At 30.9% G+C, this 27,491-nt stretch overlaps 2 protein-coding genes across 2 annotated transcripts; one reads left to right on the forward strand and one right to left on the reverse strand.

The window, feature by feature from the left end:
* The first annotated feature begins 594 nt into the window (after positions 1-594).
* LOC143076857 (hepatocyte growth factor-like protein) lies at positions 595-13,517 on the forward strand. Its single transcript, XM_076252750.1, has 10 exons — positions 595-700; positions 1,448-1,526; positions 2,493-2,729; positions 4,444-4,470; positions 6,574-6,810; positions 7,462-7,479; positions 8,850-8,938; positions 9,850-9,952; positions 12,292-12,508; positions 13,276-13,517. The coding sequence occupies exons 2-10, from the start codon at positions 1,454-1,456 to the stop codon at positions 13,301-13,303; spliced, it is 1,029 nt and encodes a 342-aa protein (XP_076108865.1). The 5' UTR covers positions 595-700; positions 1,448-1,453; the 3' UTR covers positions 13,304-13,517.
* Positions 13,518-18,821: 5,304 nt separating this feature from the next.
* On the reverse strand, positions 18,822-25,369 carry LOC143074880 (uncharacterized). The gene is made up of 5 exons (XM_076250104.1): positions 25,182-25,369; positions 24,247-24,329; positions 22,466-23,189; positions 21,525-21,631; positions 18,822-20,554 (listed from the first exon to the last, which is right to left on the reverse strand). The coding sequence occupies exons 1-5, from the start codon at positions 25,360-25,362 to the stop codon at positions 20,171-20,173; spliced, it is 1,479 nt and encodes a 492-aa protein (XP_076106219.1). The 5' UTR covers positions 25,363-25,369; the 3' UTR covers positions 18,822-20,170.
* Positions 25,370-27,491: the final 2,122 nt, after the last annotated feature.

Here is a 27,491-nt window from a genome sequence, read left to right on the forward strand (position 1 = left end):
ATCTGGTCAGATTTACCGCAATAATGTATCATCATTGAAATCAATATCTCCGGGAATCATACTGGATCTTATTTTATCTTAAACTTTGTACGCGGACGCTAAATGATTGATATGTATACCAATAACATGGTAACATTTTTCGGGTGCTTGTTCAACATAATTGAATGTTATGTGACTAATACAAGTAATAGGTCTAGCTACATATAAAACATAGCTGTTATCGACTGTTCTTTACATAAGGAAATGCCTGTACCCAGTCAGGTTTATAAATGTCGTTTTCCATTCGTTTGATGTGTTTAAATTTTAATTTCGTCAGGCGATTTATATTTTCCTTGAAGTTTTTTTGGTTATTTTACGTTTTTTTAATTCAAGTTTAAATAGCAAATTTGTGTCGACAACCCGATATACATCCCGTTCTCTTAATCGTTATTTTTCAACGATTGTTCGAACATTAACTAGGTAACGTAATTACTAAAGTAAGACATAATTAAATGTGCATCAGTTTAAATAATGTTCAAATAGTTGATTTTGATAAATATAATTATCCTTTCTCATTTAAATAACGGATATTGACAAACAGGATGCCACGTTTAAAACAGTCGAAGGTTAAACATATTATAATTTGCTGATTCAGCAGACAGTTAGTATATATAAAACATCAACCTGTATTTTATTTCAAGTTGGAATCAAACTCTCAGAGGTAAGCATTTTATTTATTATTTTATCTTTTCAACAATTGTCGCTTCAGTGTTGAGCAGCGAAAAAAATTATTTGAAATTTTAAAACTTAATAATAAAATGCCAGATGTATTCTTTTTTCTTTTATGCGTGTTCGTTGTCTAACCGACAACTAACTTCAAACTGCTTATTTGTAGGCCAACGGATACGACCATACATAGTTGATTAACTTTTTTGGTATTTATTCATTTAATCAGTTGATGAAAAAATTAAATTCCTCACTTAAATATTACATGATTAACATTCATACTCACAACAAAGAAACATATATCCTTCTTATCTTTTCTTTGTATTGTTGTGTTACCTTATTTGTATAACGCATTTTTTTGAAAATATTTTTCATTTCAGATAAGAAGTCCTTTCATCACTTAAACTAACCTATATATCAATTGCTAAAAAATAGATTCATGCATTTATTATACCATACATGAAATGCTTCAAAATGAAGTGATGCATCAGTTATAAACATCTAGCTTACACTGTAAATGAAACTTAAATAACCAAACAATAGCCTTGAAATATTCAAAGTTTGAAAAAGAACGATACCATATCTTAGATTACACCATGAAAACTAAAATTTATATAAGATACTAGTCGATAAATGGGAAATGTTTGCTACGTTTAGAAAATGTTCATATTTCTGTATATGTATGTATTTTAAATATTTGTTGATTAATAGGTAATTACACAACATTTCAATTTATTGTCAGAACATCATGGCGTGTTCGACTAGCTATATACTGCTCTGTGGAATCTGGTGTATTGGTGTTTTGGCATTACATGTAACAGGTATGATCATATCCAAAATGGTTAATATAAGGATCAAGATATTAAATGCTAATGACTAGGAGGTCCAAATGGAATTTACCCATTATAAATACAATGAGTCAGTGTTGATTAATTGACGGTTCCTTAGTTTCATTGATATTTAGTGTATCTGTATTGGATGGTTGAAGTAAACCCGTGGGTTTTACTTTTTGGGAAATTCTTTGTATACTATAATTTTCAATCAATTAAATTTCAGTATTAGTCACAGCTTGATAAAGATAAACATTCATTTTTTGTTTAAATTATCATTAATATTTTCTTGTTTTGAATTGAAACGACAAGCACTTCAGGATGAAGTATGCTTTTGAAGTTTCAAATACTATCAACAAAAACATACCTAAGTGAACTTAGCTACAAAAGGCCTGAATAGGCGCATCATGAGACTTCTAATAAACAAACATTGGTTATACAGTTGGAAGGTGTTGAAATTTAAATTGTAGAACAACATATGTCGTTATGATACTTTTTTAAAGTCGACATTGGTCAGCGAGATGTGAATTCACAATACACATGCATTCACAAAACAATAATACTTATTTCATGTCTGTAAAGTAGTGAATTATTGGCGACATAGTATTCAAGGTTTTTGGAAGCGTATCAAAGAAAATTGTTCGGACAACATGCCGTATAGTACATTCTTCTTACTCCGCAAATATAGGTATTTGGGGGTAGTTGAAAATAGTTTAGGAATGTACAACACTGTTAAGACTTACTATAGATAGTTGACCATTATTAACCATAGTTTGAACGGTAAAAGGTGACCATAAGGAGTGGAAAAAGTGCAATTTTAAGAACAAACGTTATGTTATGATATGTTATATTATTCATTTAGCATGTATAATCACTGACATATATCAATGGCTCAACTAAGTTGTAAACATTTATAAATTAATTAATTATATACTTATTGCATTTTGACCTATAAAGCAAAAGAATGTATAGACAATCAGCTGGGCTTGGATTATGATGGAACCGTTAGTACAACAGACACTGGACGAACCTGCCAGCAGTGGTCAGAAACGTATCCACATAGTCATCAACTAACAGAAAAATTGGGAGATCAACAAAATTATTGTCGAAATGCAGATAATGAACCATTCGGACCTTGGTGTTATACAACTGACGCTGCTACTAGATGGGAATATTGTACTGTTCCTCATTGTGGTATGTTTTATTGGCTTTATAACTATTTGGATCTGAGCATCACTGATAAGTCTTATGTAGAAACGCGCTTCTGGTGTTTTAATTTATTTAGCCTGGAACCTTTGATAACTAATTATATTGATATTTTTGTTTGTTTAATTGTTCATTATCTTGTTTCTAATGTCTTTAACTGTTGAAACAGTTCTACACAAATCGGTATCGTGTAAACAATAGTAAAACATTTCTTGTGCAATGACAAACAAATACGATCAATTGATTACAAATCACGATGCACCTTGTTAAAGTAGTAGTGACGACGTTATACTAATACACCATGCCTTAAAATGTCCTTGTAAAACAATTGATAAAAATAATCACTGATTAGCCTTGCTGGCAGTATTTAACGGTATATAAGGAACTTGTTGTTACTCTACGACTGTGACAGCAACTTTCCTATTTTTGTTCAGTAGTTGTCGTTTGTTGATTAGGTTCATAATTCTTTGTCGTTTGTCGTTTTTATACAGATGATACTGGTGGTTTTTCTATTTGAAATGTTTCCCACTAGTCATGTAAGGCCCCTTTTTAGCTGACTGTTCGTTGTGAGCCAAGGTTATGTGTTGAAGACCGTGCTTTGACACATACGTGTTACCTTTTACACATGTTGACTTAGATTGAGAGTTATCTTATGACACTCATTAAGCATTTTCTTCTTGGTTAATTATTTAGCTGATCAAAAGGGGGGGGGTATAAATTGTCAATCTACACATATAACAAATGAAACCAAAAGGATGTTATTTTGTTGTTTTTATCTTTTACTGGGGAAATTGACCTATCAAAATTAACCACTTTTGCTTTTATGCAAAGAAAATGTTTCGTACTCTTCAATTATATGTATAACACAATGGGTACCGGTTTAATTGCCCCAGATGTGCAATTAAATATATAAGACAAACAAGAATACATTTGACTGGCTTTCTCCCCTTCAAATAATGGAGGGGTTCGTGTCGTTCAGTATTTTGTTTGGGTAATTTGTTTTGTGCATTTCTGTATGGTCTGTTTTTCATCTTTTCCCGAGAAATTTCAAGTTTATTTTCTATTTATGAGTTTGAATATCCCATTTGATTTTATTTGCCTCGCTTTTATTGTCCCAACATCAATGCTTGACTCTTATACCTAACACAAATGTTAACAAACAGACAAAACCGACTTGAAGAGCAAAGCTTATCCCAGCCAAGGAAACAGCCATATACATGAGAGAATTACAATTCGCTATTTGCTCTTAAACTTCGTACTTTATTTGAACTTTTTTTGGATTCGATCGTCACTGATGAGTCTTTTGAAGACGAAACGCGCGTCTGTCGTAAACACACAATTTAATCTTAATATCTATGATAATTTTTTATTTAGAATTATGTCGAAATGTACAATGCTACTGTTGAATAGAGCGATATCCCTATTGTCAAGCCAAAAACGAATTACTGCTTCAATGATGAACTAAATGAAATATCGAATGAATTATTCTTTACAAATAAAAGAAAATGTATGCATTACTTTCAAACATTAATTTGGCAACTTGTCTTGAAGTTATGGTAGCACTTCTTACACGCAAATACAAAATTGAACTTTAAACGAGATATTTTTGTATCCCTTTTTACCAAATTAGAACTTGTTAATCGAATAATTGCTTACACATTCTTTGTATAATATATATGATATCTTTTTTCTCTTTTTCTAGATAGTTATGATAACTCACCAAAACCAGGTAAGACGTTCGAATTCTAAAGTATAGGGGTTCTCACTGCCATGTCATATCATGTCCAGTGGAGAGTTATCTCATTGACAATGACACCATACTTTCCTATTTTTATATCTAATTATAAATCCTCCATAATATTTTTTTCTTATTTTACTTTAGTCTATACCAAAGCCTAAGTATTATTTATACGATCATGTAGATTTGATGTATATATTTTGAAGAGGTCCATTATAGACATATTTTTTTATCTATTTTACATTGGACAGTAAAGAAGTTAATACATTTATACATTCAGGTAGAGCTAATGTTTATACAGATGATCCGTGCATACATAATCCTAATTACATACCGCCAATGTTATGACATGCTCCCAGCATAGAATACCATGCGCAAGTGAAGAAAAACGAACTGAGACCATCAGTATCTTTTCTTGGTGTATGACATTGTTGATTTAGGATGGTATTGTCGTTAATGTGTATATCAATTATGTACTGAAGCTGCGCTGGTGTCATTTGGTTATTTAAGTATTAAGGTCAAGTTACAGTAAATGGGCTATGTCACAGATTTCGGTTCAATTTTGCATACAGCTTTGTCTCATTGCAATTTATTAATAAAACAAACTAGGTGACCATAAAATTATTTTAAACGGACATTCGCGCACCATTCTTAGTTTTTTTAAGAAATATCTTTGGAGTATATTATTTAGACTTAATGATTTTAAGACAATTTTGAAGAATTCTTTTCGCTTATTTTAAGTGCTTTCTATATAAATATTCACCCATTTTAAAATAATCCAATCAGTAATATTACAGACAATAAAAGAGATAAATGAATTTGTTCCGATTATCAGTTAAAGTAGATCGAGCCAAAGATGTGTGCAAAATTATACCAAATTCTGTGTCATAGCCTTTGGACCGTTACTTGAACTTAATACTCATTATCCAGTTATCGGTAATGTGAAAAACACTTAATTATGATATTAAAGCGAATACACATTGTAGAATGTAAAATAGTTTCATTGAAAAACAAGCTTGTTATATTTATCTATTTCTTAATTATTGTTTTATTGTGGATGATGTCCGAATCCATTCTTTCGAGTGCTAAAGACAATTCAATGGAAAGAAAATGTGTAAGTCGTGACATGTCAAGCTTTCGAAATACAATGTTTCTGTAGTATCGATAAACATACAGCGCTCACAATAAGTTTTACCTTGTCACATTCTTTCTGTACCTTTCCCATGTCAGAAACCTGTAGTTTATGGTATTAATTAGTTATGACTGTTATGTTAAATTTGTTTTTTCATGAATTGTTTTTTTAGAATTAGGTAGTCAATTTAGTTTTTTCACATATTTTATGTCGTGACCTTTTAAAGCCGACTACACTATCAGTTGTGCTCGTTTTTGAAGGATGGACGGTTGCCTATAATTGCTTAAATGCACTTCAATTAATTGATAGGTGTCCCATTGGCAATCTTGTCATATCTTTTTAATTTAAAATTACAAAAGGAAATAAGAATAAGAAATAAATCTTTACAATACAACATAGCACATCCAACACACATAGTTCGTGGAATAATTTAGTCCTTTTGACGAAAACAAATGAATACTTGAAATATTGAGCAAAAACAAAAGCTAAAGAAAGTGATAACAAAATGTGTATAGTGATTACTTCTTGCACATTTATTAGACATAGCGTATCGGTAGTTTATATATTGTCGATTGGGAAAACACACGTCTACCATGACAAAAGCCAAATTATGTGAACAGAGGTTGTTAACTATTAGAATATTTAACCAGTTGCATTTTCTTGCACCGTCCTAAGTCAGTAATCTGATGTTCAGTAGTTATCGTTTGTTAATATGGTTCATAGGTATTTCTCGTTTCTGTTTTTTTATACACGTAAGCCCGTTGGTTTTCCTGTTTGAATGGTTTTACACTAGTCTTTTGTACGCATTGAAATAAGGCTCTGTTTTGAAGACCGTACTTTGACCTATAATGGTTTACTTTTACAAATTACGACTTGGATGGAGAGTTTTCTCATTGGCATCATACCACATCTTCTTATATCTAATGCCAAGCATTGTTAACAATAATGTTTCTATCATTTAGAACAAAATTGTCGAATGGATCAGCAGGGAAAAAATTACACCGGAACAATAAGCAAAACAAGATTTGGAAACACGTGTCAACCATGGTCATCGTTAACTCCATATACGCATCGATTCTCGGTTAAAATGGAGGACCATGAAAATTACTGCCGTAATCCAGACAATGAGGAATATGGTCCTTGGTGTTATACAACTAACCCAGATGTTAGATGGGAATTTTGTGATATACCTTATTGTGGTATGTTAAGTATTTGACATCACTCTTATTTTCGAATCATATAAAAATAGATTGAAAATTGTGTTAGTTTCGTATGATTACATTACATCTTTAATATGTTGCATCATTTTGAATTCATAGGTCATACATAATTAAACAAGGATATCAAACATTTAGTTAAATACATTATTTATCATTTTAATCTATAATGTTCTTTAGTAATTTATACACAAGTTGTTTCGCATACTAAACTTTAAATTTAACAGTAAAAGGCTTGTTTTGACTTCATGAAAATGATTATTCCGAACGAAAAAAAAAAGAATAAGACATGTCTATGGCATGCCAGAAAACAATAAAAATAATTCTTATCAAACTGTGTGATTTTACTCTAAGTTTTTATATTTCACAAGTGAATGGTTTAACTAGCTCTAAAACAACGGTTGAATCCAATATGTTTTTTTAAAGAAAATGCCTGTGCCAAGTTGGAATATGAAATTTGTTTTTCATTCGTTTAATGTGCTTTAGCTGTTGATTTTACCATTTAATTTGGGAATTACCGCTTTGAATTTTCTTGTAGCTCAGTATTTATTTTAGTATACTTTAGATAAAGACGTCAATCAATTTAAATCAACTGAAATAAATAATATGTTGGCATATACACTTTTATTGCAGAAGGAGCAGACAATCCAGGTGAGATGATATTCTTACACTTTAGTCAACATATTGACACTATTTTCTTCCTAGGTGGATGTTAAATACGCTTTCTAGGTCAACATATGGTATCAGATGCATAATTAAGATCAGTTATACCATAATATCTATTTATCAATAATTGTCTAGCATTTCATCGCTATAATTATTCAAATGTAAATGTCTGTTATAGATGCCATTGTCGTTATAGTAAAAATAATAAAAAAACAAAACAATACCAGTTATCTTTAACAACATATACAACCTCACTATTTATATCACAAATGTTTACAAGTCAGCACCGTTGATATTAATAATGCGGATTTGCTGATATACACTCGTGGTGAAGAGGTATAGCCGACATTTATCTATGGATGTACTGATGGCATTAAATATCAGAACACATTATATCTTTAATCTTAATTATTAAATTGGCAGCAAAGAATAATATAGACTTCCTAGTGAAATGAAAACCGGTAATTTCACATGTGAAATAAACGTGGTTATTTCAATCATTTGACGTCATGAAACGAAAACGGTGTTAAGACGTCGATAAAGTCGTATCAAAATAAATTGTGAATACATAGAAAATTATAAAGTTCCTTACATTTTCTTCTTTAATTTCATAAAATGCCATTCTTTTATATAAATAAGACCATTAGTTTTCTCATTTGAATTGTTTTACATTGTCATATCGGGGCCTTTAATAGCTGACTATGCGGTATGAGCTTAGCTCATTGTTGAAGGCAGTGCGATGACCTATAGTTGTTAATGTCATTTTGGTCTATTGTGGATAGTTGTCTCATTGGCAATCTTACCACATCTTCTTTTTTACATTTGCCAATGTATTAAAAAGAACAACTAATCAAAGAATTCAAATATCGAAAAATATTCAACTCGTGACCGAACAATACTGATAATCAACTCATGCGCTACGCACATTCGTGAATTAATGTGTTGTTCGGTCACTTTAATATTTTTCTCTATTTGAATTCTTCGATCGGTTATTCTATAAATCTGGTTTATAGATCACTTATCAAACTAACAGTCAAATACGTCTAAACAAATTTTTATTCATAAAAAGTCTTTAGAGATCAGATTTTACCATACACTTTCCACTGTATCAAACAGTTGATTTGATTCAGTTTTACAAAATCTATAATTATACTGAAAGTGACTAAAATCATTGATAAAATACACGTATGACATGCACATGATAAGGACCAAACATTAAAAAGTACATTCCAGATATATCTGATAATATGAAAAAACCTTAACATTAAATTCATCATATACTGTATCAGATTTCTCTGTCATAGGTGTGTTATTTATTTTTAACTTCTGAACTTAATTATATTGCAATACTTCAGGAAAGGCACATTGGAAACGTGGCTGGCAAAGATATGAAGGTTCGTGTTATTCAATCCAGTACATAGAACGAAATTGGGATGACGCTCAGGTACGCCTTTGTTACAGTTCGTTTTAATCAGCACACATTCGTACTTCATTGTTCAACAAACTATTTGTCCTTTTATCGTTTTTTTCTGTATTTTTGTTTGTTTTCCATAGCGTTGCCTTCATCATGTTTGTATTTCTAATATCCCTTGATTATTTTTCAATAAATGAGACAAATACGATCATGTATTAATACCTATCCTACGTCAGGAACATGTTGTTTAGTGGTTGTCGTTTGTTGATTTGGTTCATAAGTGTTTATTATTTTTAATGTATATTAGACCATTGGATTTCCTATTTGCATTGTTTAACACTAGTCATTTGGGTCCCTTTATAGCTTGATGTCCGTGTTGTTCAACACCATACCAAGGCCTACAATTATTTACTTTTTTTACAAATTGTAACTTGGATAGATACATGTCTCATTGGCACTCATCCCACATATTTCTTTTCTGTAAACTTATTTAGTTTTTAGATAATATAGTATCTATCTATCCTTCTATCATATTTCGTTTTATGTACCTTTCTTTTTCTTTTTGCAAACATAATCATCTTAGTCGTAGTAAATATAGAACATGGTTTAAAACATTAAATATTTATCTAGATATTAATTCTATGAAACTGCAAGCATGAAAACATAAAAACGATCATGCAAATTACATATACAGGTGTATAAGAAGGTCGGTGTCTATGTTGCATGCAATGAATTTATCTCGGTCTGCAATACTTGATTATTTGATGCAAACCCTCTTATCTATTTTATCATGTTTATAACCCTTGTTGATGCTAATGATATTATACAATTTGCCGACTGACTCATATGTTTAGTAATGATTTATTTATTTTTACACACAAATCTCAATAAATATCAATTTAAAACAAATGTCCCATCAATTACAATATCTTTTGTTTAAGGACTACTGTAAATACAACCTAAATGCGTATTTGGCTGAAATTCATACAGCTGGAGAAAACAACTTCCTGATGAGTATCCTACCAAAGCCGACCTTAGATGACAGTAAGTACTACGTTAGACTTAAAAAAATAAAGTGAGGACAAAAACAAACTGAAAATAGGATAAACTCTAAAAGAGGGGCTAAAAATATCAGAAAGACATTAAAACATAAACAGACAACGCACTGGCTACAAAAGAAAAATATTTTATTTTAAAATCAAAAGTTAAATAACAAAACAAAACCCCCCCAAAAAAACGAACTTCGCAGCAAATTCTAGAAGAAAAGCCTTTAATTAATTGGCAAAATCAGTAGCGAAAACACCTCAAACGAATAGATAATAACTGTCATATCTAAGTCTTGGTACAGGCATTTTCTTATTGAGAAAATTATAGATGCAACCAAACTGATTTGATAGCTAACTAAATATCTGACCTGTATGACATTCTTATAAAATTCTATCATAATATATAGGTGAAAATGTCAGCATCGGTCAACATTGTGTTATAATCTTAATCACTATAAAAAAACAACAACATGTGAACGAAGAAAAACTAAAACATCCGTAGAGACATCTATATAACCTAAGTGTTGACATTGATAACCGATGTTTTCTGAAAACCTTAGTTAGTTTTAACCTTACAAATGTAAACGGGCTGCTATTAAAAAACAATTATTACACATAAATGACTGGAAGAATTTGTTTTCGATTGACTGATTAATTAAATGATGTTTAACACCTCTTTATGTAAGATCTACGACCGTTAAAACAGTTCATAAAGCTGTCACAGGTTAAATTTGTCTGGTCAAAGTTACTGGTTAGAACTCAAAATGGTGTACAGTTTATGATAAAAGTTATATATACTAGTCAACAAAAGAAACGATACAAGACTTTTTTTTCAAATTAAAGATAAAGTTTTCCGCTCATTGGACCAATATTGAAGGTAGTAATACTTAACATTATGGAAATATAAATCCGTTTAAAACAAATATTTTTTTGCTTTCTTGACGTTTTTTGCGATTTTTTTTTTACAAAATTTACATAAAACGACAATTTTAAAAACAGAAGTTCCAATTAATGATGCCAACCTCTCATTTAAAAGAAAAAGACAATATTTGCCATCAATTTGTTTTTAAAAACTATACAGTTTCTTTGTGTATTTGTTAAGCAAAGTTCTGCCCTACGAGAAATCGTTAAAATTTATACATTATCAAATGATTTACCATAGACAGTATGTGTAAAGTGATATTCAAAAAGCGGTAAAAATCTTAAAACTAATCCGAAAGGTTCCAAATTTACTGTGTGTTGTTTTCATATCTAAAGCATTGATTTGAGACGAAAATAAAAAAACAATTTTTTTGCATTTTTTGTGATTTCAAAAAACACTTTTTTTCCAAAAATTTGAAAAAAAACAATATTTCAACCCATAATTACAATATGAACATAACTTGATTAGCATATTGAATATTTTTAAACAAACTTGAAATTTTATTTAGTACTTTTTTGCACCCTATGCTCGTTTACACGGTATTTAGATACTTTCCGACAAGTTTTGATTTTCATTATCACATGTGCATACATTGCAAATGAAAGCTTTTTAAAACAGTATATCTCATTTTGTTTTATATTTTATACTTTTTGATAAATTTTAAGTCGTGTATCGTTTCTTTTGTTGACTAGTATATAAACAAAACATATAACTCCGAGAAACAATCAAAATGGCAAGTCCCTAATCAAAAAGTAAATTCAAAAGTTCGAACACATTAAACACACGGATAATGACTGGCATTTTCCTGATTTGGTACAAGCATTTTCGTAGGATAGACCCACATGTATAAAATTTGAATTCGACACTAGTTATTCTGAGAAAAATAGTGTGTGCGTCTTCAAAACATTACCTTTGTTATCGTTTGTCTGATATGTTTCTTAAATGTAGCATTGACACGTTGTTAAAACTAATGTCGATCAATAACATTAACGGTACCAATTTTTCTGCACCAGATGCGCATTTCGACAATACATGTCTCTTCAGTGATGCTCGTGGCCAAAATATTTGAAATACAAAGCTTATATAAAGATGAAGAGCTATAACCCAAAAGATCAAAAAAGTATAGCCAAATCCTAAAAGGAATCAAAGCTTTGCATGAGGGAGATACATTTCTAAATTTATAATAATTTCTAACACTTTGTAACAGCAAGTTTTAATAACACAAAACATCCGTACTTTCGATCAACGTATGAATATAATTCGGGTTACAAAATGACCGGCTAATGCCATTCCTGTTTTTTTAGGCTATCATGTTGACGCTAGTTTCGCTATATGACGTGTAGTAAATTTAATTCAAGAACTGGCATATGCATTGAAAAAGTAGACTCTTATCTATTCCAACCAATGTATTTCAGAAGGTATAGAGGTTTGGCTTGGCGCAAATGATTTACGAATGGATAGACAATTTATCTGGAACAAAAGTGGCACCGAGTTTGATTTCACTGATTGGGGACCAGGAGAGCCAAACCGAGACTATGAGGAATGTCTTTCCACTCACTTATACAGAGATGGTAAACTTCATTGGAACGATAGAGCATGCTATTGGTGGAACTTCTTTGTCTGTGAGAAAAGGTAATTAGATAATTCTATCTGTAAAACTTGTATGATTGTAATGAAGGCAGAAGTATACCGCTGTTCAAAAGTCATAAATCGTTGAGGGAAAATAAATTCAAGTTACGAACTTAAACCGAAAGAAACACATCAACTATAATAATATTTATAATTTATTCCAAAAGCAATGCAATTTATGGGATACATACATATAATATCAAAGAAGAAAACAACGGAGCAACAGAAACACTAAAGTTCAACAAATACTTATCTCAACATACATAGAAAGAACTATTTGATAACAACTTCCATATCCTTGAATTGAAATATGACATTTAAGAAAAACAAAGGTGGGTTGAACCTGGTTTTATGGCTTCACAAATATCCGGCTAATATGGCAATGTTAAACTATCGCTAAAATGAGAAAAATAATTTATATAAAACAGAATCATTCAACAAATTTATTTGAGAAACACACAATCGTCATAGTTTAATTCAAAATAAAGTAGAGGAATGCAATGACATGAAAATAGATCTTCGAAAAAAATTTGTTTAGTTGACACATTTACCTCGTTTTCAACTTCCACACATTTAAATGTCAATTTCAAACCGCTTCCAAACTCGAGTTAGATGCATTAAATTTAACGCGCTTAATTATTAAAAGCTCGATTTTTCTGATACAAAATCAAGTTCGTCAGGGAAACAAAACAAATGAACAAGTCAACTTGCATTGCATAGTCGTGACCTGTGTTAACCAATCATTGTGAAATTTTCATGTATATTTTCAGTGTTGGACGTTCAGGTTGCGAGGAATAGGATACTACATTGTTGAGTTGTCTACCAAAAATAAAGATATTAAAACGGAGATTACAATTTACTTTTAAACCGCCCCTATCAACAAGACAAGAGAGGCTAACAAACTCAAAGTCACATTCGAATTCTCAAGGAAACATTGTGGACGGAAACTGTCCTTCCTAATCCATTATACACACTTTCTTAGCTTAGCTCCAGTAAAAATTCCTGTTCTCTATACATTTCCATTTCTTATAGAGTTCATCTCCTACCGTTCGACAGAAAGTATATTATATGTAGGATTATTTTACATACTGTATACTTATATATGAGAAAATATGGTTCGAGTCCCATTAAGACAGCTCTCCGTCAAAGAAACAATTTGTAATGAAAACCATAATAGGTCAAAGTACGGGTTTTAACACGGAGTCCTGGCTTTGACATATATATTGTTCTATTTTTTCGTTTTGATTTGACCTTTTTACGGAAGTTATTGAAATCCAACTTCTTTGTTGGCGATCGTACCCCTAAGTCACTAATAAACGCAACTTTTATAACAGGGTTTGACAGAAACTCTAATGTAGAATGATTTACAGCATGTGTTACCGACCACATTATACCGTTATTTAGAACTATTACACTACAACATAACAATTAACCACCAACCCACCCCCATAAAAAGATCGGTGATTAATTATTTATAACGTCACATAGAGTACTACTGGTTATTTTTCTGCTGTCAGTTTTTAATGATGTAGTAAGCTAGAATGCACGAAGTGAACAATTAACCAACAGCTGGAAACAACAATCATAGAAAATAAAGATTGGAGTAAAACGCATCTTCAACATGTAGGAACTGACAAACCTCAGTCTGACACGCTTCGTATACTTATAGCTTGTGGTTCGGTGTGAGCCAAGGCTCCGTGTTGAAGGCCGTACATTGACATATACTAGTTTACTTTTTTAAATTGTTATTTGGATGGAGAGTTGTCTCATTGCCACTCACACCACATCTTCCTATATCTATAAGCAAAAGTTAAAAGAGTCCCTCGAGGAACAAGAATGATTTGTTTTTACAGCATTCAAATGTCAAAGTCAAATTTAAGAAAATAATATCTCAATTCACAATTCACGTATTTAATATCAGTAAGCAGGCACACACAAAAAAAATGCCCATCTAAATCAAAACTATTATATATCTATAGGTGGTTCTAGGTCTGAAAAACTTTTCCAACTGTACATCTAAGTCTGCTCTTATAGAAGTTTTCGAGGTGTGCATACAGCCATTCGTGTCCTTTTGTTATGGTGAACCCAATGCAAGTTGCTGGTTATTTAGAGTTGGTAACACTACTGGACGAAAAAACAACTGTCCATACCAGTAACAGTCGTTGTACGACTGTCTTAGTCTGTAAAAGACAAGTAATGACTGTCAAATCTGTCATATTTCGTTGCAACAGTTCATTTTTGTCTGTCCCAACTTTTCTACGGGTTGTGAAAGTAAAAAAATGCTACTATCAGTCATTTCAGAACTGTTGCAGTGGTTTACGGTGTTGTCACAGTCAAAATTTATTTATTACAGTCTTTCTAATAGTTGTGGCAGTTGCAAAATGGCCGTCCCAACCTTTTAATAGTTGGGACAGTTAAAATTTGTTTGTGTCAACTTTTCAGACGTTGATGCAGTCAAAAAATGTTTGTCACAACGTTTTTAGAGTTGGGACAGTCGTTAAATGTTTGTTACAACTTTCTAAAGGTTGGCACAGTCATTAAATGTTTATTACAACTTATAAAAGGTTGACACAGTCGTTAAATGTTTAAAACAAACACTTCATAGGTTGATACAGTCGGTAAATGTTTTAATACAAATATTTTAGCGTAACGGTAGTCCGTTCATTTTTGACAGTCATGTGCGTTTGACTTTAAATAATCCTTTTGATATCCTTACTTTTTGTTTTATAATATCTGTTTTATAACATTTTCGTTCATAACTGGTTTTAAAAACCAGAAGCTTTCGTTTAAAATAGAGTTTTAATATTATTGCAGAAGAATGAGAAGATGATAATGGATTCATTCAAATTCATATTTGATAAATTCTGCGAAATAGAAAAATGTACAAGGGTGTACCTGAAATAAATTTAATGATTATGACTAAGTTACCAATATTGTACAGCATAATAAACCCGTTTTAATTCGAATTACACCAAGAGGGATTTCCGATGATTAAAAAAATAATTAGTAAAATCTGTCAAGTTTCATTAAAAACGGAAAACAATTCTTCACCGTAAACGATTTATCCACTTTAATTTTTTGTCGGCAAAAAAACAAAAAAACCGGTACCTCAGGTCGGCAAACTATATTTTTACACAGGTAACTACAGATGTTAGACCACATGTTCAATAATCTGAGCTGGAAAATACAATCGGTGAGTAGAAATTATCAATATTTTAAAGCATGTCTATCGAATAATCATGGGTTCATAATTTTGAAGGGAAAATGTGCACATTTGTCGGCTTACAGACCTAACAATGTGTTCTCATTGGCGGATCCAAAGGGGGGGGGGGGGGGGTTCCAAGGGTTCGAACCTCCTTTGTTTTGGCCGCTCAATGCATTTAAATGTGGACATATAGTTCGACCCCCCCCTCCCCCTGTTTCGTTCTGGGTTGGACCCCCCCTTTTTAGAATGGCTGGATCCGCCACTGATCTATCTGTATCTATATTGAGATACTCCGATAGGCTATATATAGCTATGAATCAACGTTCTATATTACCACACTCGTGCATAGTTGCATGTTCCAGGGAAAATATAAGCTTTGAGCCACCTTTAAGCTTCAATGTTAAAGTTGTGCTTCATAATAAATCATTGAAAGTCATGAAGGACACCGTCCCCCCCTATTATCATGTGTATGTCATTTATTCCCTTAATTATTTTGCATACATCACCCTGAGTGGAATACATAAAAGGTTACTCTATACTCCATTCTCAACGAATATTCATAAGTTCCGCCTAAAATTTCAAATCGAGGCTAAGGTCGGTAAATCGAACAAAGATGGACGCCGAAAAAACGTGCAAATCCAAAGGGAACGATAAGCACTGTTGTGTGCCGTTATGTAATGGCAACGGGCGGAGGCACTTGGAATTGTCGTTCCACAGGTTCCCCAAAACAGACAACATAAGAAATCTGTGGATACAAGCAATAAGAAGGGATCCAGGGCCCATGTTCAACGTAATAATTACCAAATTATCGGTGTCGTATAAACATCGCATGTTGTCTTTGTTGATGTACATAAGTTATAAGTCAAGGTTCAGTTGAATGAAAATGATGGTTTCTACTGCATTCATCACTGATACTGAATATTTTAATAACGGGAAAAGCATTATTGTTATGACAAGTCAGTTTATAGATAATGATAATACCATGTAGTCTGTAGAAATGTGTAGTGAAATGGAACCATGTCAACTATTCACTTGCTAGCTGGTTCTCAACCAACCTGTACCCTACATGTATATTTACACACTCATACATTTTTTTGTACTTCTACCAACTTGTTACCTGTATTTATTATTATATAATTATATTATAAATATAATTAACGTGCATTATATATATACATATACATACAACTCGTCTAAACATCAACCCAACAATGATAGATCTGTAATTTTGTTCTTCCCTCGCCGGGATTTGAACCCATGCTACTGAGATATCATGACACTAAATCGACTGCACTGTAGCCATCCCGCTATACTTGGTATTTCTTTCATACAATATTGAAACTTACACTAATACTAATAATCGTTTCTAAGTTTGTAAAAGTTTACACTGTACATGTATATTCCATGATTTTGGTCAAACAATTTTTTTGATGATTGCAGCTTTTCAACAAGTCATTTATTTATATCTAACTACATATATATATAAAATGTAACTCAATTATATAGAAATAATGAATATAAATCCTAAAACTATTCAATTTCAGATCAGTGATCAAACAGTTCTTTGCTCAAGACATTTTAAACTCACTGATTTTAAATGGACACCTGTGAGAAAAACACTGAAACCTGACAGTGTTCCGTCGATCTTTGACTGGTCCAACCAAGTAACACCGCGGAGGGAACTTTTTAAACACCCAGTGCCACAGAAAAGGCCAAGACCAGAATATGAAGATGAAGCTGGAGATAATGCTGCAGATCTAGGTTGTGAACCGATTCCAGAGATTCAAGATGGAGATCTAAGCTTATGGTAATTATTACATTGTACATAATGTATGTATATTGTTTCATAATCATGATGATAAAGACAAAAACATATCTGCTGGTCAGATTTTTTGATGTATTGTCTATATTTATTTCATTTATATTTAATTTTTTCTCTCAAATACATTTTGTATATACTAAAAATTCTGTATAACAATATAAAATGTAATTTGCATTAAAGATATATAGAATAATTAAATTTTTCAGTCTTTTTTATCAGAATTCTGTGATAGATTATGATTTATAGTTTGATGAGCTGAAAGTAAACACGACCCTAAATCATTCTCAAGATGATTATTCAGTTGTCAAACTGCTTCTTTATAATCAGTTTGCAATTGTAATTAATTATTTTGAATGAGTTAATTTACATCATGTACTGCTGCTGGACAGAGAGATGCTGGATCATCATAGTACTACGGTATGGGACCTTAAAAATCTGTTGTTACACATCTGCTGGTCAGTTGGAGTCTTCAATAGAATCAAGGTATATATGCATATATGACTTTCCAATACTATCTCGAGAAAGTTCTCAAACATGTTAGTTTTTTTGTTGCTTCTTTAAATTTATATGCAGTTTCCAATTATAAATTTAAAGTATGATACACTTGATGTGTCACCTTCAGAAATTTTTGCAGAGACTCAGCATTCTTATGCAAATTCAGTGGTTGTTGTGTTATATATATTGTTTCAAATATTATATCAATAAACCTAATACAGTACTCATAATCATCTAAATAAAAAGACATAACCAAAACTATTCATTTTAATCAAATTTTATCACCAATTAATTACAATATTTATGAGTATAACACTGTTGCTTAGACATTACCGTACATAATATACTTATAAATATATATATATATATGATACTTTTATGTTCATGTATGTCAATTGTTTTGCAGTGCATTTGATGAAATTTCTTCATCAAGAGTTATTGAACTAGAAAAGAAATTACAGGAAAAAGAGGAAGAAATAAAGCGGCTACAGGATAAATTACAAATTGAAAGATTTGGCATTTTCAGATTTACCAAAGATGACTCAATGATTTTGTTTTATACTGGATTTGTATCAATGTCCATGTTCACTACATTTTTTAATTTCATTAAACCTGCTGCTAATTCCATGACAAGCTATTATTATAAATCTGTAGATAATGTTAATGTTACTATTGGAAGACAAAGAAATATGTTACTTATTGATGAACTTTTTATGTTTTTATGTAGACTAAAGTGTGGGCTCCTTACTCAAGATTTGGCAGTACGATTTAATTGTCATATATCTACAGTTAGTCGTAAGATAATTACTTGGTCTAATTTTTTATATTTTGTATTAGGTAGCTTTAATATATGGCCTAATAAGTATAACATTGAAGCTAAAATGCCAGCTGTTTTTAGAATGTTGTATCCAAGTACTAGAGTGGTCATTGATTGCACTGAGATAAAAACAGAGAGACCCTCATCCCTTGCACTTGGCTCAAAATGTTACTCTTCATATAAGAGTTCCCATACATGGAAAGGACTTGTTGGTATTGCACCTCATGGTGCTTTAACTTTTGTTTCTAGTTTATACACTGGTTCAATGTCAGATGTAGAAATCACAAAACTGTGTGGTTTAATTGATCTACTGGAGAGTGGAGATAGTATTATGGCGGACAAAGGTTTTGTACTTAACAAAGTTTTAGATGGTACAGGTATAACAGTAAACACTCCACCTTTCCTTATGAGCCACGGTCAGTTTAGCAGACAGGAAGTGGAGGAAACTCAAACTATTGCTAAATTAAGAATTCACATTGAGCGACATATTCGCAGGGTAAAGGAATATCATCTCTTTGATAATATAATTCCTTTAAGTATGGTTGGTACTATCAACCAGCTTTGGACTGTGGCAAACATGCTGACCTTGTTTAAAGGTCCTCTAGTTAAAGATTGGCATCAAGCGGTATAAAATCCTGAATTAAACATTAATTTTGAAAATTAAATTTAACTTTATTAAAAAATTTGTAATGACTAATCATACATAGTTGTTTTCATTGATGATAAGGTTACAAAAAAATAATTGTGCTCTTTCTAAAACTTTAGAAATAACTTTGGAAATTCATTCAACAGAGTATATATATACACTGTTATAAAATTAAGTGAGTTTTTTTTTTTAAACCACAAATCATGGACAATATTGAATCATATATACATAAATATATTGATAAACTATAAAATTGCAGGACTTTTATACATTCATCTTTAACTTTATTCCTGAAGCTATTGTAAACAAAATGCAATCAAGTTTTACTCAAGTACCTCCTGTCCCACATCATACATTCCATTTTAATTTAAAACCTTGTGGAAGAATCCCTTTAAATTTGTGAAAAGTTAATTACAGAAAAAATGTGTGCCAATACTGTTGTATTTCAATGTCACTCCCCAAAATAAAATATTCAAAGTTTAATTAATTTTCAATAATATATATATTTTTCAACAAGTGAAGTGAATATTGAAACTTATTTACCTACCCATCTTAACAACTTATTTTAAAGTTTTAAACCCCACTCTTTTCTTCAATTAACATAAATGAGATTATTTCTTTGTAAAAACATCTAAAAGTCCTGTTGATTGTGAAATACAAATTAAGATCAGTAATTTTTTTTAAAGAAAATGATAGAAGTAAAATATGTCCAATTTGCTTTTCATGTCTTTCCACACTTTCTCGTCAAATTTTACACACTCAAGATGGCTTTCATCTGAGCGCCACACATAAAAATGGCACCATTTTAAACCAGTAACAGCCAGTTGCATCATAATTTGGTGGTAATAGTTATGATTTCTTTTCAATGTCCAGGTGTTATCATCACTTTTTGTCAGATAGATGCATTCCTCTAACTGCTTGACAGGACACTTGATCTCCAATAACCCGTAAGGTGGCACCATTAATGGGTTATATACCTTTCTGTCTGGACTTGCTGCCAGCCAAGGAGAGAATGGGCTTACAATTATGCCACAAGGGTACACATTTACACTGTCATCTTGAAGCTGGAAGAAACACAAAAATGGTATAAAAAGCTACAAGTCGAATGAAATAGAAATAATAACAAAAATGTTATTGAATTTATAGTTTTTCTATCTAATTCATTTCAACAGTACTTAATCACTCATATAGACAATTTGTTGAAACAGTAATAAAAGTAGCCATTCATTTCAGTACTTTTCCATTTTTCCCTGCAATCTTCAATTTTTGGTTGTTAATTATTCTCTACTGTTTTTGTCAATTATTCTTTTTTTCCTGATATTTAATTCATTTCAACAGTACTTAATCACTCATATAGACAATTTGTTGAAACAGTAATAAAAGTAGCCATTCATTTCAGTACTTTTCCATTTTTCCCTGCAATCTTCAATTTTTGGTTGTCAATTATTCTTTTTTTCCTGATATTTAATGTGGTACCCAACACCTTAACTAAAATTATGGCTCGTTTTATTTTCATAAAATTTTGACAAAGTATTTACTTTATCCCTTTGACAAAAATATAAAAATAAAAAAAAATTGAACCAACCGTTTTATCAGAAAAATTACACGGGTTTATATAGCAGTTTGACAAGTACTTATTTTGATCATCGAGAAGCTTAATATTCCCTAAACAACACAACGTAATTAAAACGTTTAGCTGATTTTGCAGAGTTTTCTCCCTGCAGTGTTAGGTACCACCTTAAGAAATCCAATAATCTCTTTTCTTTATTTTTTATTCATTTTACTGTGTATTTGGCTTATTATTCTCCAATATGTAAACCCCATGCACACTCTTGTACACTTAAAAATGTATTAAAATACATGCAGTACAATTCATTTGTGTTACATAAATGTTTACCTTATTAGGTCACAAACTTTAAGCCGTGAATGAACATACTTTGGATGAATTTATGGTGAAAAGTAAAGAAGAATTATTATATACATGTATAACTACAGAAACTGTATAATAGGCTATAAAATAGTAATTTCAAATACCTTGGCATATTCATTGGCAGCTACAGCCTCAAACAACAACCCATGTCTCATACTTTCTGTTACAACTTTACGAGTTGTCTTTAATCTTGCAACTAAAGGATCATTATCTGAAAAAATAAAACAATGTCTGGTTTTCATTATTCAGCATTTCATTAAAATAATATCTGGTATTCATTATTCAGCATTTTATTAAAATAATATTAACTGTGTCTACTTGTAAAAAGAAGATTATAGTTTTTATCTATAGATTTTTAACATTAGGATACTATTCATCATTGTTCGATCCATGTATATATATGTTTGTTTGTATGTTATGTTAGCAAATTTTTTTAAGTTGACAATTATCATACAATTTGCAATGTTCTATCCAACAAGTCCTTTCCAAGTGTGCATTACACATGTATGCTATTTGTTTTATATCATAATTAAGCAAATATTTTTAATGTAAATAGTCCTTCATCTGCTTCATTTGAACTCTGTTCGATATCTACATGTATCCTACTGGCATTCATACAACATATCATAATTTTTATTATTGATGAAATCTTTTCTAATTTAATAAGATATATACTGTATAAAAATTCATTGACACTATCTAATGAATGGTCTTTTTTAAAAATATGTTGGCTACACATATAGATGTAAATCAATTATTAGTATACTCAATTCAATTCAATATTTATAATAATTTATGTTTGAATATATATATATATAGATTTTGCATATGGACCCCCTTTTACATTTAAATTAAAATATTGTACAATGTATATGTACTTCATGACACCCAATGCAATGAAGTGATAAATAAATGTTGATAAATGTCACTTTTTTGTTTTTTTACATTAGGTATCTTGTTGACATCATTAAAGTTTTATAGTTTAAAGAAATGTTCTTTAACTTGTGGCAAATATGTGCATTTTTTTCTATATACATGTACAAACCAGCTCTTCTTTTTACGATATCCCCAGCTACCGATGCTGTTAATCTATCTTTGCGGATAGCATGCCACTTAGGATCGACACTCTGAAGACGGGTCATTTCTTCTATGTTGTGGCTCTCCTCAGCAGTTACACATATAGAGTCCAAACTGGTGCACTTTTTCTGATCTAAAACTGGATTCAATTCATTGACCATCAGGTTCTCAATAGGCAAAAGGGGGAAATCTGCATCTAAGACATTCAGAATGAAATGGCTAGATAACTTTTGCTGGTAGCTAATTGGTGATCCTTTAGGATATTTTCCAAATCTGGTCTCAATCATGTTACATGTAGATGTATTGTGGTGTGAAGAGACCGACAACAAAAGACAGGTGTTATCTATGTCTGCTATTGCAGAACATAAATCAGATACAGGAGGCAGAGGTACTTTAATAGGATTGTAGAGGGTAGACCTTAATCCTCTTGGTTGCCTGTACGGTGATTTTGTGTCGTAGCCTACTACAATAACATCATCTGCTGTATTTCCCTTTACCTTTTCACCTCTGGGCATGTGCCAGGATTGTGGCAATGAAGTCTTTAAAACATCAGTTGGTATAGATCTGTAATTACTGGTCTTCATATGTGCTAAGCTGTACAATAAACCAGTTACATGCCCACACGTTCCCAATTTTCCAATTGCACATGAGCATTTACTCTCCTGTAGAATAGGTCCATCCAATAAAATGATCTGCAAAAATAATCATTGTTATACATGCATACATAATTACAAGCAGAAAATGCCTTTACATATAGATATTAAATGTTTTATAAGTCAAAGGACATGTACATATAAGAAACAGAGATGTGGGGTGTACACAAATTACCATAAGACAGCAACCAAACTACAAACACAACCAAAATCAAATATAGAGGTCCATACAGCTGTAATACAATGTGGCAAGCTTTTAAAAAAAGTTGTCCAGTCTATATAAAAGTTTCATTAATATTAAACAGAAACAATAATAAACTACTGAAAGATGTTGAGATGTACAATGTATACAGTATCAATTCATGTTATATATATATGGAGTAAACCATAAAATACTGTATCATAGAAAGCTCAAAGTTCTTAACTGGCTTGATACGAAACCAGGCTGTATTAAACTCTAAATGTCATGAATGTATGAATTTTTGCAAAAGTGAAATATTGCTTACAACATCAAAGAGCAGGTAACACTGTCTATACTCCTTGTCGAGGATTCGAACCTCGATTTCTCATCAAAGATGGGTGTAATTGCCAATTATACTAACAAGGATTGTGTATAGATGTAATTAGTGTTAACATACTAAGACATTATCACATAATTTTACATTGAAATAAAAATTAACTGAAACACTTTCAATTGATTTTTTAAATTTCATTGTGTGGCATCATAAGCCGTTGTCGAACTACTGAAAAGTTAAAGAATAAAAATAAACATGATAAAAGAAACCAGATTAAAAATGGCCAAAAATAATCCTTGTGTAATGTTCATATCAAAATTATTCATACATCTGCTTGTACTTTTCAGACAATTAAATTTGTTTTTCATAAACACCAGATTCTCATGAGTAACATGATTCATGAATAACATGAATAAGTAAAATTTAAACTTTTTACATAAATATAATTTGATTTGTCATTATCTATTGAATCTCCATTCTCGCACTAAAAACAGTCATCAATTGAACTTTTTTTGGTCTATCTACTTCTTTTTATAATAAAGATATACTCTCAGATGTTGATTTTATATCAAATATCATACCTCAATGTCATGTGGGCTTTCATTCTTTCTCTGTGACCTGTGGCACTTCCCTTTCACTAGGCATCCATTATCTACTTTATGCACTGAAAAAGACAAAGAAGTTCGTGCAAAATACAGGAAGTTACTCCTTATATACATGTATATTCATGTACTGTACATGTATGTATACACTCGTACCAAACCTGTGTTACATGTAATTACATTGTATCAAGAAATTGAACAGTATTAGTTTTTAATTACTTAAAGTCAAGTAATCAAACCTCTGTTAAACTTGTATGTACAAAAATGTATATACATGTATGCTAGCAGTTGTCGTTTAAGGAGGGTTTGTCAGTTTGTGGCATATGGGCATGCATGTACCACATCTCATTTTTATATATGTCTAATAATCATGATAATGTTCCTAGTCCAAACAATTACGATGTCATGGAAGGCTATTAAAAATTTTTGCTTTGATACCTTCCTGCGAGTAAGACGCCAAAGAAAAAAAAATATAATAGCCCTTCAAGATGTCATGATTATTTGGATTATAAAGTTCCATGAAGTCACAAATAACTTCAGCCACATCATACACATGAAGCTCTTCATCCTTTGTACAGATTCAATCCTTTTTATTAAATGGAAATTGTACATGTTGATTGCTAGTATATATTTGTAAAGTATAAAAGTAGTGGGAGGTAGAAAGTTTTATGTCTTTGTAAAGGGAGTCAGAGTCCCATCAGAAATATGGGAACTGTAATTTCGTTGATAAAGTCGCCTGAAGAATTCTTAATTTTAGCTAAAAACATAGAGAAAAATTGAGGAAACAAATGGATGGAAGACGTTAGTATTTAGAGTATTTTTTCGTTAAAACTAGAGAAGAGGACAGTTGACACATGTACAAAAATGTAAATAAACACTGAAAGGCGGAAGTTGAACAAAAGTCAATAACTTACCAGTAATATTTGTAACGTACTTCTCGCTGAAGTACTTATAACCCTTTGATACTTCTTTAATTCCAAGGCTCTGGCTACTGCCTTTAATTATGTCTTCAACAAATCCAAAAGTTATTGGTGGAACGATCGTTAAATCGTGTGTTCCACAACTGTCTTGTAAGCGATCTTGTTTATCGGCCATGTTGCTAGAATACGACCTTAACCTCGTTCTGATAATTATATGAATATTCATGACATCTCATTAAGAATGGAGTATATCTTCCCCTTTTTTGTGGGAATAATTTGGTCGATTATATAGGGAATCACTCAAGCATGACTGGATCCGTGCCCCTAAGGGCAGTCAGGGGCCCTGTCCCTTATGAAAAGTTCTGGATCTGCCACTGACCATGCTGACCTATACATCATGTAGTGTACATATTGTATGTTAATGTATTGCTAACTCGGGTCATAAATTTGCATGAAATACTTGTCACTGGACATTTTTTAACCAACAACCAACCGATCTTTACATGTATGTATCCATATAAATGTGTTTCTTATCATGCTTATGCTGGATTACTAGTATTTCCCTAGTTTTGCTTTATCAGCTGATCGTTTTTGTTCTATTTAGAATGCATTGTGACGTCACGATTTCGATAAAAAAAACATGCATAGTACAAACACATATGGTTTGAACATAAAATGTTAAGAAAATTATTAACTTTAAGATTGAATAGTGACCTCTTTAGCAAGTGTCAATTTTCATTAAGATTTTATATAATTCTCAAATCATGGACAACAAAACATTAATATATTTGATAATAGCATGCATATGCCAGGCATTGAAAGTGAATAAATATTTTAAAAATGGTTTAAAATAGCATTAATCATCAAAATAAAACAATATTATTAAATTAATATTCCTGAAACAAGGCACAGAGTCATAAACAGTTGCCATTTAAACACAGTTGATTAAACAAATTGTGCTAATTCAATTAGTAATTGTTTTATCATGTACTACATTGTTTAAAAAACACATATTAAAAGAGCAAAGCTAGCATCATAATTTTATTCTTTTTAGATTTAACATAGAATTTATATTAAATCACTATAATTTGTTAATACTTTGAACCCAAACTATATATTTTCATGTGAAATTTTTATATAAATTGTGCCCTGTTAGCATTGTTTTTCAAAATATATTTGTGCCATACATGTTATCTAACTTACAAGTAGTAACATTCAATAGTCATTTTATTTATTCCGCAATGATTAAAGACTTTCTAATCATAAGTCATATCTATTTTTCGACACACATTCAATTGTGTTTTGGTTACTTTATTGTTGCCTATTAAACTGTTGGGTTGATGCATCATTGATATATCCCACATCTCCTTTGATCATGTGCATTCACATACGACTGCAGATTTTTTGCATTTTTTTACATAATCATGATAATTATTTTATGTAAACATTCAATATGTCAGGAAAACATAACAAAAAAATCTATCTGTATGCATATTTTTTTATGTTAACATGGTATAAACTTTTTTAAAGTATTTTATGAAGCTCAAAATATTTTTTTATAGATATAGTATTATCCAGTAAGTTCTCATAAAATTTACTGTGTTAACTGCATTGTATGTGTTGTATCTACTAATTTAGTCTAAAACAATTTTTTTTAATTTAAATTCAAAATTAACAATTAAAATATTTGTATTAACTGAATATGACCATGCAAATGTGACATTAAAATAGGTAATACTCAGGATGTTAACACTGGATATCTGATAGGTAATAATCAGAAATTCTTATATACATGATCTAGCTAATATTCAAATTAAGACACAATAGTTTATTGCCCTGGGGGATGATATTTAATCTGTCATTGGTATAATGATACAATTTTATAATAATGTTCACAAATTATCATGATTAGTATTGTCCTCTTCAAAATTTTGAAAACTTTTTCAAAACAAATTATAATTTAAGAAAAATATGAAACAGCAGGATATATATTATTTTGGATATTAAAATGCAAATTTTAAAAGTAATCTGAATATTGATTTATTAAAATAAAATTGGGTAAATAACTAAATTAAATAAAAAAAAAGTGAGCTGCAAAGCATTATTTAATGCAAGCTGTTATAACAAATGAATAAGTAAAAAGTATTAAGGGTAACACAAAAGATGTAAAAATTATTAAACTCAAGGATTTAAAACATTAACTGGGATGGTTAAGTCTTGGAACAATATTTTTACATCACAAAGGTTTATTCATTATATGCACTGGACAAAGGTAAAGTCAATATCATCTACATGTATATAGTA

Source organism: Mytilus galloprovincialis, chromosome 5 (genome assembly GCF_965363235.1).
Source record: "Mytilus galloprovincialis chromosome 5, xbMytGall1.hap1.1, whole genome shotgun sequence".
Classification (NCBI taxonomy): domain Eukaryota; kingdom Metazoa; phylum Mollusca; class Bivalvia; order Mytilida; family Mytilidae; genus Mytilus; species Mytilus galloprovincialis.